Consider the following 17978-nt stretch of genomic DNA (forward strand, 5'->3'; position numbering starts at 1 on the left):
CATACCTACTCAGTCTCAATCTACATTTTAATAAGGTCTTCATTGTTAATGAATGTGCTATATGCACATTAAAACTGAGAAGCTCTGGTCTAAAGACCCCAAATAGTCTCATTGACTTTTGGTTTCAGTAGTTTCCTGTGAAAAATTACTTGAAGAAATAATAATATTAGAAAAGATTATAGAAATCTATGGTGCCACTAACCTCTGTTATCAAACAACACAATTTTGATTTGTAAAACTATATTTAGATGGTCAAAAGATTTCCCCTAAAATGAAAACAAAGTTTCTTTTGTTATTAGGTGACTCTAAAATTAGTTCTGGTCTTTAACCCATATGCTAAGTGGTTGTATAGCAAATTTTAAATGCAAATTTGACCTGCTTTGTCTTTCATTTGAACAGGACTGTTTCAGAATCTGTTTTTGTATATAATATAATATTATACAATATAATATAGAATATTGTGTAGTATATAAAATATTTATATATGTATATAATTAATATATTAGCTATTATATAAATATTACATATATAGATATATATATAGATATATATATTTTACTGGCATAGTGGAGGACCTTTTGTGTTTCAGATGCTATGATGATAAAATTTCAAATGGGTTAAAAGTTATAGCATATCTTTGTTTTTGATATATAATAAATGAGTGAGTTTCTGGAACTCTAAAATAAGACATTAAAAGAAAAGAAAATTGAATACATTCTTAAATTTTATGAGCTCAATATTAAAAGAGAAAAACAGAATGATCACGCACAAGCCACTAAACTATTTTGTAAGCCAAATGTTCTTTCTTTGTAAATGAGAAAAGTTGGGGCTGTAGGAAATCATTATTTCATTTCACAAACAGTCATCCTGTGGCTACCACATCAAAACTTTCTCACTGAACTCTGACATTCCTGACTATTCCTTCTGAACATTTTAATGGTAAACCACTTAGGATTCTATTTCCTAGAGGCCCCCAAAGAAGAAATTGTGTGGTCAGGTTTAACACTCAGTTTGTCTCTCAGCTCACAAATTTTAGTGGTCACATTTACATTTACTGAAATCATTCTATTACCACTTTTTCTACACTTTGTCTTGATCAGACAGTCTCACTCTTACTAGGATTTCCAATAAGATATGCTGAGAATTCATTTCCTAAAGTAAACTCTTACAAAAAAAAAGTCAAACAAAATGTATTATAAAAATAATGTAGCACTTACTAAATATATTTGAAATCAAATCTACTTTCTAAAAATCCTGAGAACTCACATTGTTCAGTTTAGTACCATTAGGTTTGAGCTGATAACTTGAGCACAAATATTTTGAAAGTACAACCATAAAAATTCAAAACAGGTAGTGTTTTCATAAAGTAACTGTAGTGTCTACCACAGTTTAATGTATCACTATACAAGATTCACAAGTAACATTGCTTTCAGAGTAAAGAAGGGACTTAGAAGAAAAAGACAAAAATGGAAGTGCTTTCAAAGTCACCATCTACTTACCCCCATGTAATATTTACCGTTTAAGAGAAGAGGTAAAAACTGTTCTTGGTTTTAGGAAAAGTTCTCATACCTTTTCAGTCCAAATGTATTTTGTTAACATTTTAAGTTACAATGGTAATGTTTGAAGTTTAATATTTCAAAATGCTTTGTAAAAGCTTATAAAATTTTTTAATTTAAATTTTTGTAATTTTGTTTAATGCTACTCTTAAAAACCATAGGCAATTTTTTTTTGGCCGGGGCTGGGTTTGAACCCACCACCTCTGGCATATGGGGCCAGCACCCTACTCTTTGAGCTATGGGCACCACCCAACCATAGGCAATTTTGCAAGAAGGCCATAGCAATAATATCAATCTCTGGTTTGGGGATTTCTTCCTGAGGGTTCAAAATTTATAATAATATTTCAATTTTAATTAGTTTCTGGAGATACAAAGTTTTATTTTTTCTTTATATTGTATTACATAGTTTACCACTAATCAGTTTTTTCCACAGCGACCATTTTATAAGTTTCCTGATCTACTTGCTTATCAGTTTTTTAAATATCAATTCTTTATAAGGAAATATTTATAGTTGAAAGAGCTGAATTGATAAAAGTTTTGCATTTTTCATACATAATTTTATTTTTTGATTTAAAGAAGATTGTGAAGTTGTACTTCACCATTTTCATAGGCCAACATACTTACGTGTAAACAGTGTCTGATTCTTTGAGATTTCTAGGTGAAATTAATTATACTTTCCAAGCTATAACCAAGACTATTTATTTATTTATTTATTTTTGAGGCAGAGCCTCACTCTGTTGCACAGGTTAGAGTGCTGTGTCGTCATAGCTCACAGCAACCTCAAACTCCCGGGCTCCAGCAATCCTCTTGGCCCCTCCTCCCAAGTAGCTGGGACTACAGGTGTGCACCACAGTGCCTGGCTAATCAATCCTCTCCTCTCCTCCTCTTCTATCCCCTCCTCCCCTCCCCTCCCCTCCTCTCCCTCCTCTCCTCTCCTTCCTTTTTTCATTTTTAGTAGAGATAGGGTCTTACTCTTGCTCAGGTTGGTCTTGATCTCCTAAGCTCAAGTGGTCCACCCACCTCTGTCTCCCAGCATGCTAGGAGTAGGTGTGAGCCACCACACCTGGCCTAAGCAAAACTTTTAAATGAGAGTTATAATTAGTGATACTTTGGATGATAATTCCTACTATTTTGAAAAAAATATTTAAAAATGGAGTTAAAATATTGAAAGTAAAAAAGCAAGCCCCAGGAGACAATAGGATACTATCTTAGAAGGCTCAAAAGTAGCAAAACTGAATTATTTATTGTGTGAAAAGTATATAAACTTGTGATAAAATGATTTTAAAAACATGAGCAAGATTCAGGATAACTGTAACCCTAAGTGGTAAACTTTGAGGATGGATAGGGGAATAACGCACATTGTAGTTATAAGTTACGGGGACACACACATGTGAATATTACTTAATTTTTAAGTGTAAGAAAACTAGGTTAGATTATGCATGAACAAATTGGTGATGCAAGTATAGGAATTCCCCTCTTAGCTGGGGCAACATATTGTCCTAAAAATATGGATAATTGTGTTCTTTGATATCTGTGTTTCACTTTATGGCCAATGCATATGATGCTACTTATTTGTCTGAGGTCTCCAATCACTAAACAACATGCACATCTGTGTGTTCTAATAATATATTTTGTTACTTCTTTTTTACTAGTCAACTTTTTAAACAGTGATAATAGATGGAGACTAGTTGTTTTAGTTAATGAGAGTGAAGGAAATCTCAGGTTATTCTGCTCATATTCCTAGTTGGTGTTGTATGATCATACTTTCAGTGAATTAATGCATTATTCTTAGTGGAATATTTTTAGGATTATGTTTTTGATTCCAGAAACTAGGTGTAAGTAGACCCTGGTCTCCATTAAATCATGTAGAAAAGGGGCCCTTCTTCCTAGTTAATCAATAGTATGGAAAGCAAAGGCAACTTTAATTACTAAAAATGAGAGTTTGGGGGAAAACAATCTTATGTCAATATTACACTGCAATTTCAAAAAAATAAGTATCTTCCATCATTCTAAGCAACTTGGAATCAAAGAGATCATGAGATAAGATTCAGGTTCAGATTGTTTTAGTTTTAATAAAACAGTTTAAGACCATTCTTCGACCATTAAGGAGAAAGGATCACCAGAATGTATTCTAGAATACATCTTTTGTTTCTTCCCTGCTGGATACTGGAGGTACTAGATCTTGTGAGACTAATAGGCAAACTTTCCACTACAGTTGCCACAGGACAGTGCTTCGCATTCCTAGTTGTGTGAGTATTTGCCTTTATATAAACAAAAAACTTCCCTCGGGGACCTGTGAGATACTGTTGGGATGGAGTATGGAAAAATAAAATCTATAAATCAGCTAATGTGACACATAATTCCTAAGAGTCTGGTCTGAACTTAAGCAAGTCACTTGAGGTTAAAAGGTTCCACCCTTCTCAGATAGTCTATTTACTTCTGCTGATTACAAATGTATAGATTTTGAATGAACACATACACCTACAAAATTAAAAAGTCTTTCAAAAGATACCTTGAAGTTAAATGTTATGGAAAATAATTGAGACAAGTAAAATTAACCTTGGACTCGATTCAATGACATAAGCAACTCACAGTGCTTTTCACGCCCATGATATTTACTTTTCATTTCAAAGGAAGAACCACCTTTACCATACCTGACGTGGGGTTCTTTCTGATTTACTCCTACACCACTCCCAGTCTGAAAGGTCTGGTTTCTGACTCTCCTCATGAGAGAGTCTCCTTTCTGCCCCTTCAAAAACGGTGGTTTCTTCATACTCAGTATCACCTCCTGTTCTGTCAGAAAACACACCCTTTTCTTTGTCAGAATCCTGTGTAGCTTCTGCAATATCAGTATTCGTGTATTTATTGATGCCTTTTCTTGTGGCGCTGTCCAAAGACGAGGTGGTGCTGATTTCTACTTTTATGGCACTGAAGACATTACGGTTGTCTCTCTGAGGGTCCTTCGTAGCCTCACACTCATAGTTCATCAGGTTGTGATAGGATATAGAATTTTCATCTTCATCATAGTAATCTTCATGTGCTATTTTATAAATCCCATAACTTTGTTGGAATGACAGGTTGAATTCAAAGCCTCTCCTCTTGTCTAAGTAAAAACAAGAACAAAATTCCATGTCTAGTAAGGTAGATACCAACAACAGTTGGATGAACATAGTGAATTAAGATAGGAACTGCATTCAAACTGATTATTATTTAATAAAAAGCTATCTTCATTTACTTCATATCGATTATCCAAAGCAATCATGACTCATAAGCTCAAATTATTATATCATCCTGGGCTCATTTTTTTTCTCACTTGAACAATGAGGGTCTTGATATACATACAAATTTCCAATTTTTAAAAGCAGGTTTTCATAACAAAAATTTAACCATAAATAAGTAAACTCTCAAATACATTGAGGTTTAGTTTTTTTAGCCTATGTATTTCAGTTCTGTACATGTCTTTATTTTGGGGTTTTATATATATGTGTGTATGTGTGTGTATGTATTTTTTTTTTTTTTGAGAGAGAGAGTCTCACTATATTGCCCTTGATAGAGTGCGGTGGCATCACAACTCACAGTAACCTCAAACTCTTGGTCTGAAGCGAGTCTCTTACCTGAGCCTCCCAAGTAGCTGGGACTACAGGAACCTGCCACAACACCTGGCTATTTTTTGTTGTGGTTGTCATTGTTGTTTAGCTGGCCCATGCCAGGTTTGAACCTGCCAACTTCAGTGCATGTGGTTGGCCCCGTAACCACTGTGCTACAGGCATCAAGCCAAAAAATATATTGTTTATAAATTTTATTTTGCTAGAAATTATTAGGTATCCTTAACATAATGTGAGTTATATCACTAGTAGATATAACTGCTTTAATAATTTTGACATATATCATTTCTGACACTTGTTATAAATGCATACATTAAAAACAATTTTTAAACTTTTTACAATCACATGTACCTTTACGATACAAATCAACTTAGAATCAATCATAAAAAAGGGGATGAATTTGTATTTTTGGGATCTGAAGCCCTTTACAATGTCTACAAAGCTGATTAATTACAGGGTGAGTTTAGCAGGAATGCATAAAACTTTTCATGACTTAAATCAGGTGAAATACTAAATATAGTATTACTGGTGCATATGATGCAAAGTCTTAGAATAAGAAATAAACAAGTAACATTAAGGGATACAATTTTTATGTGTTAATGTCATTAAATGCTAGTTCATTTTTACATGTTAAAAATAAGGTTATATGAAGGTGGTAGACAAGATATAATTTAATGTTTTGTTTTCATTTTTTAATCATGGCTTGTTTTGAAAAAACAATCCTACTTTGGTAGCTCTGTGTCTTATTGTCAGACACTTAGCTATCTTTGGTAGAAAATAATTTATGAAGAGCTATAAAGTTTCTATGGGAGAAATAGGTAAAATTTGATTCATTTTATAGTACACCTTAGGATTATTCACATTCTGATTCTATTACTGAAATGTTCCCAGAACCTATGATTTACAAACGAATTCCGCTGACTGGAAAATAGAATTTGTCAGTATCATTTATTAGTGTTTGAGCCAGAACACAAACAAGAAAAATCTCAATTCAAAGAAAACGGGAAAGTAGCAATTGATGCTCATGTTTTATATTTAAACATCCCAGCTATATTTCTACCTACCTTTTCTAGTAATATAGTCAAAGTGAAATTAAATTAGGCTTTTAAAATTTACTTTGGCAGTGTGAAAAGTGAAGGCACTAAAAGGATGTTTTAATTATTGATAAGTTTCCTTTTCTCCAAATAAAGATATAAAGTGACACACTGTCAAGTCAGGACCATCCAGAAAATAAAAACTGTCCTAAAATCCCAATTTTGTAATATAATACGTGACAAAGTTGATGTCTAAGACTATATATTTTGCATAAAGCAAAGTTAAGCAAGGTATTTGAAGAAGTATGCAGAATGTGTTAATAAAGACCCCGCCTCCATGTCCATGAGATACAAAAGGCAATCTGAAATAAGCTCTAAGAAGAAAGCACGATTGCAATGGAGACCTTGATGGGATGGAGCATCCAAGACCAAATTATGCACATAGATTACATCATTTAACACATCAACAACCCTACGCAAGAAAAACCGTATTGATCATATTTTATAGTTGAGAAAACTAAACTTGATAACGGAAACCTACTGAAGATCGCTTACTTAGCAAAAAGACTTAAATTTAAAGCTACCTTTTCAGAAGTGAAGTTATTTGCCACTATATGAAATTGACCCATAAACAAATATGTTAATGGATGACAAATGACCTGTTTTTATTTCAGAGGAAGTACATTAATGACGAAATGTAACCAATAATAATATTTCTTGTTACTGACATTCCTTAACACTAAAGGTAAATTATCACAAGAGGTTACTAATGACACCTGAGATAAAAGGTTGAAACAATATCACAGAATGGATATTTGACGAGAGGCTGGTCGTAAAGGGGCAACACTCTATAAAAACACACTTAAATGACATAATAATCAAAACTAAGTCAAAGGAAATGTTAGAATCAGAGTCAGAATTGATGATCTTTCAGTTCCTTATTCACCTTTAAGTTGCTTGAGTGTTAAGACTCTGTCTTCTTTTTTTCCTTCTTTATTTACCAAAAGTAGAAAAACTCAATTTCTATAGGGGCCAGTGATGTAACATTAATAATGAATAGAGGTTATTGTATGATCGCAAATGGGAAAGCTCCTTCTTTATCTAAAGCAGGTTTCTGAGCTGCACCCAATTGTTGTAGAAGACTTAGGGGCTGGGTTGTTATCTATGTTTTTTCAGAGAAACCAAAGTCACAGATTTTGATGTACAATATCCTGATCTTAAAATGTTGGTCCATAATTAAAATTAGTTAAAAATAACTATAAAAATTGCTTTAAAACACACACACACACACACACACCTTAGAGCTGAATTACGTTCACAGGGCGTGAGTTGGGAACTTGTGTTCCTATTGCACGTCAGTGCTCTATGTATTGTGACCACTTTCCTACAAAATATTTGTTGAGTGAGTGAGTGAATGGTTGAATAAAGCAACCTGTAGGAAGCCTGCATGGGGTGGTAGGAAGGGTTTGTCAGGACAGTCTTCAGTGATGCTGGCTGAATGGAATATGGTTTAAAAAGAATTGATTTTTTAAAAAGTGATTTATTTATTGATGAAAGGCCTTGCAGGTGTTAAGGGTTCCAACTCCTATTTTATGTCACCAAAAAGCACCATAGCTGTATTGTTTTTAAAACTTTTTTTTTGTGTGTCAGTGAAAGTCAAGAGAGCCTTCATTGATTAATAACTTGCAAGAAAACGTAAAGACTGTCAGGCTATTGTCCAGGATCTTTTGAAATCCATGCTACACGTCTAAAAAAGAAACACAATATTGTATTTGTTTTTCAAGGGAAATGCTTCACTGGACCAAAATGCTGGATGACACATGGATTAGCTCTGGCCTTTTGTTTTTAGTCACATCTTGCCAGAGACAGTTTTAGACTTGAGTAATTACATCAGCTCATAAAATGAATAATTCTTCAGACTAATGTGTCACTTACCAGATAACTCTGATTTTGTCAAAAAATAGAAGCTTAAAATCTTCTTTTTATATAAAATATCTTATTGTTAAGCATTTATTTAATTTTAAAAAGGAAACATCACGTCAGGCAAACAAGATGAGTCTGAAAACAATATCCAACCCATGTGCCGACCACCTGAGACCTCTGTGCTAATTCATCTTAAAAAAAAAAAACTACAACAATACTTAGTTTTGAGACATTAGTAGTGGAGATGACTGTTGGAAACAGGAGAGGATTATTGTTTCCACAAATTGTTTTCCAGGGTTGACATTCATATTCCACTTCGCACATGTCTCACTCAGTTCCTGTTCAGTGAAGCCGAGATGTTGAATTCTATTTACATCTGAAAAATTAATCTTATGGTACATAAGAGGAAAAATACCTTTCCTCCTTTGCTTCCGTAATTCTGTAATGATTGCTTTATGTTTACTTATTTGTAAGTGGCTCATAAGTGTTCATTACTAATTTTCTCTGTAATTCACAGAAGCAAAGAACAAAGGGAGGGATAAAGAACAAAAAGGGAGGGAAATCTGAGTTTGTCAAGGAAAAAATGCTTAAATATAAAACTGAAACCATACTCCCAAAGAAAGTACCGTCGCCCATCAAGCTCCTGGCCCACCTAAGGTTGAGCCAATTTCGGGGTTTCAAAATTTTGTTGTTGTGTTATGTGAGCAACAGGAAAATTTGTGGTGGCTTTTTAGACAGTGGAAACACATTATTCTCTTTCTCAGAATTTCCCAATGACATAGCCTAAACCAAAGAGGGAATGGAGCTATTTGAACTATAAACATCTTAGACTTAAGTTTCTCACAATGTTTTACTTTGGAAGCCATGAGCCTTTCGGAAAGCCTTCATATTTCAGGTATTTCTTTGGAATTTTGAAATTAAATTAAATAAAAGCAATGGTTTTAGAGAAAAAATATTATTTTAATCTTAAAAGGCATTTTTTTTAAATTTTAAAAATGTGATATTAACATGACTATTGATTCTGCTGGCCTGCCATAAACTCTTCTATCTTGTGTGGTACAGAAGATAGACTATTTCATAGGTCTTTTAACATAATAGGTCCATTACTTGCTTTGTTTTTACTCTGATAAGGATGCTGTACACTTTTTAAAAATGACTGCCTTGGGCAGCGCCTATGGCTCAGTGAGCAGGGCGCCAGCCCCATATACCGAGGGTGACGGGTTCAAACCTGGCCCCGGCCAAACTGCAACAAAAAAATAGCCGGGCATTGTGGCAGGTGCCTGTAGTCCCAGCTACTTGGGAGGCTGAGGCAGGAGAATTGCCTAAGCCCAGGAGTTGGAGGTTGCTGTGAGCTGTGTGATGCCACGGCACTCTACCAAGGGCAATAAAGTGAAACTCTGTCTCTACAAAAAAAAAAAAAAAAAAAATTCATTAAAAAAAAATGACTGCCTTACACCACTTTACTGAGACTTTTCATTTTCATTGGCACTAGACTCTTGTTTTTCTTACCATCTTAGATATTGTAAGACAAAGTTGGCTCATTACTTTAGTCGAAAAGTGTTAAGATTTGTTAGACTTAGAGCTTCAGGCTTATAAATGATTGCTTTATGTTTACTTATTCATAAGTGGCTCATAAGTGTTCATCACTAATTTTCTCTGTCATTACTGCTCTGGATATTAATCAGTGTCATCATTATGAGTTCTGTGGTTATTTGATATACAGATAAATTTGGCATCTATTAACAATAAACTTTATGACATTCTTAATAATAAAAGATATTCTGGTCATTTAAAAAGTATCTAGATACTCTAAATTTTAAATGTCATTAATATATAGAAAGTAGACAGTTCACAACTAGTATTTACAAAATATCCCTATTGTTAAATTGACTGTAGAATATACTTTGATATTCTGCAGATTTTACAGCTCTAAAATAATGTGAGATAGTTTTTACTTAAATGTTCTTCTATTAAGTAAATATACTTGCTCATTCTGAGCAAAGAACAATTAATGGGATGGTTAATTCATTATTCTTAACTTTGTTAAATGGTAGAACATCCATCTTTTTTCTAGACTGATAAAAAATATCCTTTTCCTTTCTAGCAGAGTCACAACTGACAGCTCACTCGTCAGCTTTCCCTGTTTTAGAATATGGGAACACGTTCACTGTCCAGAGCTTTCTAATTGACCTGCCTCTCACTCCCATTGTAGGTTAATCTTTAGAACTTAGACTTTTTTAAAAAGTAGATACTGTGGTTTGATTCATACGTACGTGAACACACAATGACCAACTCTGCCACTTTGTCTTTTCTTGAAACTGAGGGATTGTTTTGTTTTGTTTTTTTTTGTTTGGGGGTGTGTGTGTGTGTTTCCAAACGTGGACGCCTGCACTTGGACCCGTCTTTAGTCTGTGTGATTACTTACTCAGAGAACTTTTGAATAACACAAGCAGCAAAAAACTGAAACTGTGTTCCTTTACTGTCCCATTTAATAATAATGGGCAGCAACATAATGAGTTTTCTTCTTTTCAGAAAGTTAATAATCTTTGCAGAAAGTTAATGTCATTAACTTTCTGCAGGCTTCTCATAGCAATCAATGCCTTTCTCATTTGTAGACTTGGAAGGAGAATTAATTCCAACTCTGGGTTAAAAGCTACATAAACATAACATCCAAGTGCTTTTGTGGGCATGCTGTGTTGAATGAATTCTAGTTCCCTTTTTACCTAAAATAATTGATCAATACTATAAGCAGTTCTTCACGGGATAGCTGAAAACCTGCCTCATTAAAAACCCACTGAAACCGCAGTCGTTTCAGGTTCTAGCATCTTCTTGCTATTTGCCATTTACTTTTGTCCTTAGTCTCCTCATCCCGTAGTCAGGCAACTTTCCCAACGGACCACTTTTCAGAATTTGACCGTGCACACATGGTGCCCGAGCGCTCAGCATCCACCGCACTTACTTCTTGTCCCATCGGAGGCCACCGCGCCCGCGTTCTGTCTGCAGTTGATGATGCAGCCACAGGGCAAGTGGGTCCAGCGTTTGGACAAGACAAACACTGGGGTTACAGTGGTGGCCAGCAGGCTGAGCAGGAAGCTGAGTGTCTCGAAGGGAAGGTTCTGCGCTCTCACCACGTGCTGGACCACCATGTGAATCTGCAAAGGCGAGCAGACTTCAGATCTAACCCAGAATCACATTTTCCACTCCCCAAGCCTTTGCCCCTGTAGGCTGCCCAGCCCCTTATCCAGTCCCCTTTCCTGACTGAGAGCCAGAAGCTCCGCTTGTGGGCTGCTGCCCTCCTCTTTGGTGGTGGGCTCCTGGGCACTGGTGGGACAGATACACCCACCACGCCAGACGCCACAAGATTTGGTGGGGCTCCTGTTCTGGAGAGTCGTGTGTCCGAGCCTGCTGCCATTCAAGTCTCCACCAGGGAGGCACTGTCTGCAACCTGGGGGATGCCACCCAGGGAACAGGCAGACACCCGTGGGACCTGCACCGGGTACTCACGTGGCCTCTGTCACTTTCCTGGTCCCTCCCTTCCTCCCATGCGCACTTGTCACAGCAGGCGCCACTGGGTCACTTCTCTATCTGAACAAAAGCCTGTTTTATCCCCTCTCCTCTCATTCCACATCTGATGCTTTTCTCCCCTACCTTTCCCTGTTAGGATTGGGGCTGTCTTCACCAGACAGGAATGAAGTGGAGAGAAAAGGATGGCGGAAGGGGAGGAGGAAAAAACAAACCCTTCTTTTTATTCTCGCCCTCCTTTTCTTAATACTCAGGTTTTGCGGTAACTACACCCTTGACCACCACAGAACTAGGAAAACTAAGTCGCCTGAGAAGAAAAGCGCTCCCCACCCGTTCGAGTTTGAAAGAAGCCAGCGCTTAACAACAGAGGCTTCTCGGCCAACTGACCCCACCTGTGAACTGCCTGCCTTCAAGTGAATCTCTGAAACAGGGAGACGTGGAAGCAGACTTAACCGCGCGCCCCTGGGTCACTCCCCAACCCCGCGATGCCGCTTCCAACACGCACTCACGCTGTCCCGCACACACACCCACGCTTTCCGAACAACTGCACTTTTACCATCATAGGCAGCCAGAGGGTGACTTTTGTCAGCGCCAGGATCAAAGCGAACCGCTTCTGTGCTACACTTATGGTGAAGCTCCTGGTGCCAAAGACAGTCTCCCGGTCCTCCCGCCTGCAGGCTCCAGCTCCAGCGGCAGCGGGCGCACCGGGTCGGAACGCAGAATCAGAGCTCGGGGACCATCTCCCCGAGCACCGCAGAGCCGCGCCCGGAGCATCCTCTGGGGAGGGGGAAAGCACTCTCCCCCCGGTAGGCGGGGTCCCGGGGGTGGAAGCTCCACGGGAAATTTCCTGATAGTTGGCGTGGAGTCGCAGCGGCTCCTCCGAACACAGCAACCGAAGAATGAGAGGACCAGAGAAGCCGGCGAGGACTCCGAAAGCCGAAGCGTACACGGCGAAGAGGAGCAGCACGTAGGAGCTGGAGCCGTCTGCGCGGCAGCCCCAGGGCGTGCGCACGAAGGCGCCCCAGCCGCACAGCGGGAGCGCGGAGAGCCCCAGGCTGGCGGCCCACACCGACAGCGCCGCGCCGAGCACCTGGCCGGCTCTTCTGGACGCTGTCTGGCTCCCCACAGTTCTGTGCATCGTGTAAAAGTTGTACAAGACCAGGAGAGTCGCCTTCAAGTTGCTGGAGAGGCCCTGGAATAAATACAGTAAGGCAGAGGCGGTGCACAGAGTCTGGAAGTTACCAGGGACCTCTTTCGGCCACTGCAAAAACATGAAGATGGTCACCGACAGGACGCTCAGGAGATCATCCACAGACCAGGAAGCCACAAGCATGGATACAACAGTTCTGTTCTGCATTCTCAGCAGGGAAACTAGTGAATAAATGCTGCCCACCAGAGCTGCAAGAGAAATTAAACATGTCAGGCAAAAAAGATAGATATTCAGAGTTCCTGGTGGATTTAAAAGGTCCGTAGAATTATGGCTTTCTTTCCACAGGTTAGAGTCATTTGTTGAGAAGTTACCGAGAAATAAAGACATTGTCCTTGGTCAATATTTAATTTTCCTTCTCAATGAATCTGATAATTTCCTCAAGATAAAGCATGGCTGTTGCAAGTCAGATTTCATTTCTCCTACCAAGTTCCCCTCTAGATGTTCCCGAGGTCAGTCCTGCAGGAAATGATGTCTCCTTTAGATCCCACCCAACCCATATTTAAAAATTGGGTTCCATTTCAAGCATGAGAAAGAATTTTTTCACCATGGCAGTTATTAAAAACAAACCGAAAACTCCCTCCCATTATCAAGTTTCAGGCAAACAAGGAAAAACTCTTCAGGTAGATAGAAAAACAATGCTGTCTGCATCCTTTTGGGTCCTTCTATGGAGCAAAGCAGCTTGTAGCTTGAAATAATCAAACTGTATATACTTTTAAGAGCAGAAAAATGATGCACTTAGTTGCAGAGCTGGATTCCCAGGCAGAGACATTGTCTGAAGGCTGAGAGAGAGACAGAGAGACACACAGAGAGAGAGCCTGTGAGTGCCTGTCAGAGGGAGCCAGAATACAGGCTCCAATCTGAACCGTTGTGTTCTTCAATCAGCAGCAATTCTGATCCTCAGAGCTGCAGGAAGGAGGAGTCAGCTCAAGCAGGAGAAAAGCAGGAAAAAAAGGGAGGGGAATTCAGTGTGTGAGCAAAATGATGTGCCTATGTGTTCTCAGCCTGCCTCATTCAAAGCATGGAACAGTGTTCTTACTAAGCTGCTTCTTTGGTTTTGATTTGCTCAGGCTTTATGTGAAGTACAAATGTCACCTTTGAGAGGTCTAAGCTACTCGAATAACTTAAGGAGCTGTTTTTATCCTTATCCAGACTTTCCTGCTTCATAAGCCATTTCTTTTCTTAAAGAAAATATCGTACTTACGAATGTCGTTATAGCCCTCATTACACTAAACAGGATTATGCAGAATATTTGAGTAAAGTCACAGTAACGTTAGACATTTGTTTATAACTATTGTCTGTCAATGTCATCTAATAAGCAGGGTGTCATTTGAGTAACTATTTCTAATTGTTCATAAGGTCAGATGACATTGTACCTATGGGGCTAACAGGAAAGTCAACCCACAGAAAACATTTTTACCAGAGTACTTGGGGTATTGGGTACCATAGTTGCATCTCTGAATCGCCGGTTTTGCAATACTAGCAATTTAGCAACTAAGTAACTAACAGCAGTACCTCTGGCCTGGCATTTCCCGGGGATGGTTTTGGGTAGCATTCCTCCTCGTGACCTGACAGCTGCGTCCTCCCACAAGATCCTGGAGAGCTGAATGGAAGCAGGGGAAGGGAAAGGGGAACATTGATAGGCTATTTATTTAAATGGTTGGAAGTGGCTATAGAAGTGTGATCATTCCTTTTCATTTTATTATAGAAATAACTGAAATTACATTTTGAACATGAATCTGTTCAAATGCAAAATGATTGCATTAGTCATTGCCAGCCACACCCTGCAATGAACACAGCAGGTGCTTTACTTCTCTTGACATGTTTATTGTTTAATTTTCTCCTTCACTCAGCAAATGGAAACAAAACCCACAAGTAACACACTAACTCAGCACTCTAGCTCTCCCTACAGATAATAACAGATGCTGCCGTACTATGTGAGTAAGAAGAGACTGGGGGTACATTTATTCAAAAATAATGTTGATTCAGAAAGCACAATGATAAACAGAGCTTATTTCGGAAGATTTAAAAGTTACATGGCATGCCACTCTGCCTCTTCATACAGATCTTATTCTTTCTTGCCATAGCAAAAGTATTATTCTTCAATATGGAATCTAATTCTGGATTTTCAGTTAGGTTGGGCAAAAAGTCTCACATTGTCAAGATACAATGGATAGAAATTAATAGCTACTACAATACCATTTCAGGCCTGAGAACATGTCTCCTTTTATTACCATCATTTCTGAGTTTTCCATTTAAATATAGATTTGGAAAAGGGACACATACCCACCAAGTGGCACTAGTCATCAGTAGCACTGCAGGCTTTGCTGCTGTTGGACAGGTAACCTAGGACAAAAAGAATTTATACTTTCTCTGCTATCTGTTTTTGCATAGTAAAATAAAAGGCTGTCAGTCTGTTTGGTATTTCGATAACAAAATACCAAAGACCGGGAAATTTTTAAAGAAAATAAGTTAATTTCTTACAGTTCTGGAAGAAGGAAAATCCAATATCAAAGTGCCAGCATCTTGCAAGGGTTTCTTGCTGTGTCATCTCATGGTGGAAGTTAGAAGGTCAAGAGAGTATGTGTTTGTGTAAGAGGGAGAGCAAGGGGATGGGGTGCTGGACTCACTTTTACAGCAAGCCCACTCTCTCCATAACTAACCCATTCCTGAGGTAATGACATTAATCCATTCGTGAAGGCAAACTTCTTATGATATTACTACTTCCCCACCTCCCAACACTGTTGCACTGGGGATTAAGTTTGCAACATATGAACTGTCTGGTCACATTTAAACTATAGCCAAGGATTTGGCTGGATTACTTTTAGGGTCTTTCCAATTATAAAATTAAACGATATAGTTTTTTAGAAGTTTAGGTTAACTTTGTCTTAATTTTTTTCTGTTTATGTTACAATAATCAATATTATTCTCTATTAAAACATGCAAACCTATAGGAGCTGAAGTTTGGATTCAACATGCTTTCGCTTTCTCTATGATAACATGGAAGCTCTTGTCAATATGAAGAAGGTATAAAATTCAAGAAGCCTAGAATACTAAGCTGAATGAGGGCTGGAGATCTGTAGGAAACTATGGTAAGTTTTGTGTGAATGGGAAATAAAATTTGTTGTGTAAGTCACTGAATTTTGGAAATCCATTGTTATTGTAACTGTACCAGATAAATCTGGCTCAACTTTTATGTAACAAAGTTGTGAGTGTTTTTTCAGTTGCCATAAACACCCAGGTTGAAGACAATGTAACCTGAGCATTCCCAGACAAACCAAAGTTAAAACCACTGACAAGAACCTAAGGGCTTGAACGGAGGAGCAAGGACTGAATTAAGAAGTGGACGCCTCATTGCATGACCCAAGATCCAATCAGGTCAGGCCCTGGCAGCACAGCACAGCAGGATCCAATCAGGTTCCCATTCTTGGTATCTCTTCATTGCAAGATCCAGTCACATCATGCTTTATTAACCTACGTTTATAAAACCTAACCCAGCATCCAGCTTGGGAAGACAGATTTGCTTTTTTTCTCCTCTTTGCCTGTTGACTTTTCTCAAACGCCAGTTCCATGGTATTTACTTCTATGTACATCAGACAACAATCCCATTGATTGCTTGGTGACACCGGCCCATTTAATATAGTTAAGTGTAATATCGCCCCCATTTCATTGATGAGAGAACTGAGGGACAGGCCAGCGTGGTGGCTCATGCCTGTAATCCTAGTACTCTGGGAGGCCGAAGTGGGTGGAATGCTTGAGCTCAAAAGTTCAAGACCAGCCAGAGGAAAAGTGAGACCCTGTTTCTACTAAAAAAATAAATAGAAAAACTGAGGCAAGAAGATCGCTTGAGCACAAGAGTTGGAGGTTGTTGTGAGCTATGATGCCACTGCACTCTACCCAGGGCAACAGCTTGAGACTCAGCCCCACCCCCCAAAAAAAAAAAGATAAAAAAGAAAACAGAGATTAAATGGTTTGCCTAAAGTCACACATGAGTAAGTATCGGAATCAGATTTTAAAATTATAGTTAAATCCTCTGCCGTGCACAGACACATTTTCTAATAACTTCCTCTTAGCACTTTATCCTTGAAAATACTTCCAATGGATGCTGATATTTTGCTTTCCTTTCTTGACAAAAAAAAATGCTTGAAATGTCTCGATTTATAGAAATGTTAATTTACAATATTTTACAAAACTTCGCTTTATAATGCATTATATATGATGTATGCATCTAAGAACATCTAAATATATGTACGTTTTATAATGCATTATGTATTATAAAACATAAAGGTTGGTAAAAGGTTGTAATTTGAGCTTAGAAATATTATTTATATATGAGTAATAAGTTCCTTGAACATTTGCAATCCTCCCCTGAGCAATAATTCCATTTTCTTTAAAACATCCTCTTGAGAAAAAAATATTACTCTAAATGTCTTTCAACCCAGATAACTTTTAGGAGACTAGTAAGAAAGATTTCTAAGAAGCCTCTTTGTTTCTTAAAAAAATTTTACTCAGTTCCTATGAGTGAGCTTTATTTTTGTCTTTCCTAAGACAGAGGGTTTTTTAAAAAAATCTATGGTAGAGCTTTATGTCTTCAATCATTTCAAATTCTATCTTCAAATTAATTAATAATGAAAATTTATATTGACTTAGAAGTTGTTTATATCCTACTGCTTTTTTGGGTACTTTTAAACATGTGCTATATGTTTACAACATATACTACATGTCACATCGCATTCCCAACTATTAAAGAACCTACAGGGTGTTAAATTACAGAAATTTAACAAAAAAATGCAGAGAATTTAAACAACCTACAGAGAATTATGTGACATTAATTCCATTAGGGTTTTAGTTTATGAAGTCCTTGATGCAGTAATACCTTTGGAAAACACTGTAGATAATTTCTTTCTCTCCAAGTCCATAGAATATCTGAAAAGTCTCAAGAAATAGGAAACACGATAAAAAGTTTTAGTTGAATGTTGTAAAATTACATTCTTAGCAGGGTAGCTTTGACAATAAAAAAGTAACCATAGAACTGAATAAAAATATTTAGTCTTATTTAAAAAAATAAAAAAAGCATCATAAGTACAGTTACCTATGAAGGTATAATACTTTTCTCTTTCTAGAAATGTAG

The 17978-nt window shown here is 37.5% G+C and overlaps 1 protein-coding gene across 1 annotated transcript in view; it reads right to left on the reverse strand.

Moving 5' to 3' along the window:
* Positions 1–13618, reverse strand: part of GPR149 (G protein-coupled receptor 149) — a 64703-nt gene extending 51085 nt beyond the window's left edge. Inside the window, exons 1-3 of the mRNA XM_053600775.1 lie at positions 12197–13618; positions 11078–11270; positions 4211–4659 (exon numbers count right to left, since the gene is read on the reverse strand). Of these exons, the coding sequence (XP_053456750.1) occupies positions 4211–4659; positions 11078–11270; positions 12197–13177 (1623 nt within the window). The 5' untranslated portion in view covers positions 13178–13618. The remainder of the gene's footprint in view (positions 1–4210; positions 4660–11077; positions 11271–12196) is intronic.
* Positions 13619–17978: the final 4360 nt, after the last annotated feature.

This window comes from Nycticebus coucang, chromosome 8, assembly GCF_027406575.1.
Source record: "Nycticebus coucang isolate mNycCou1 chromosome 8, mNycCou1.pri, whole genome shotgun sequence".
NCBI classification, from domain to species: Eukaryota; Metazoa; Chordata; class Mammalia; order Primates; family Lorisidae; genus Nycticebus; species Nycticebus coucang.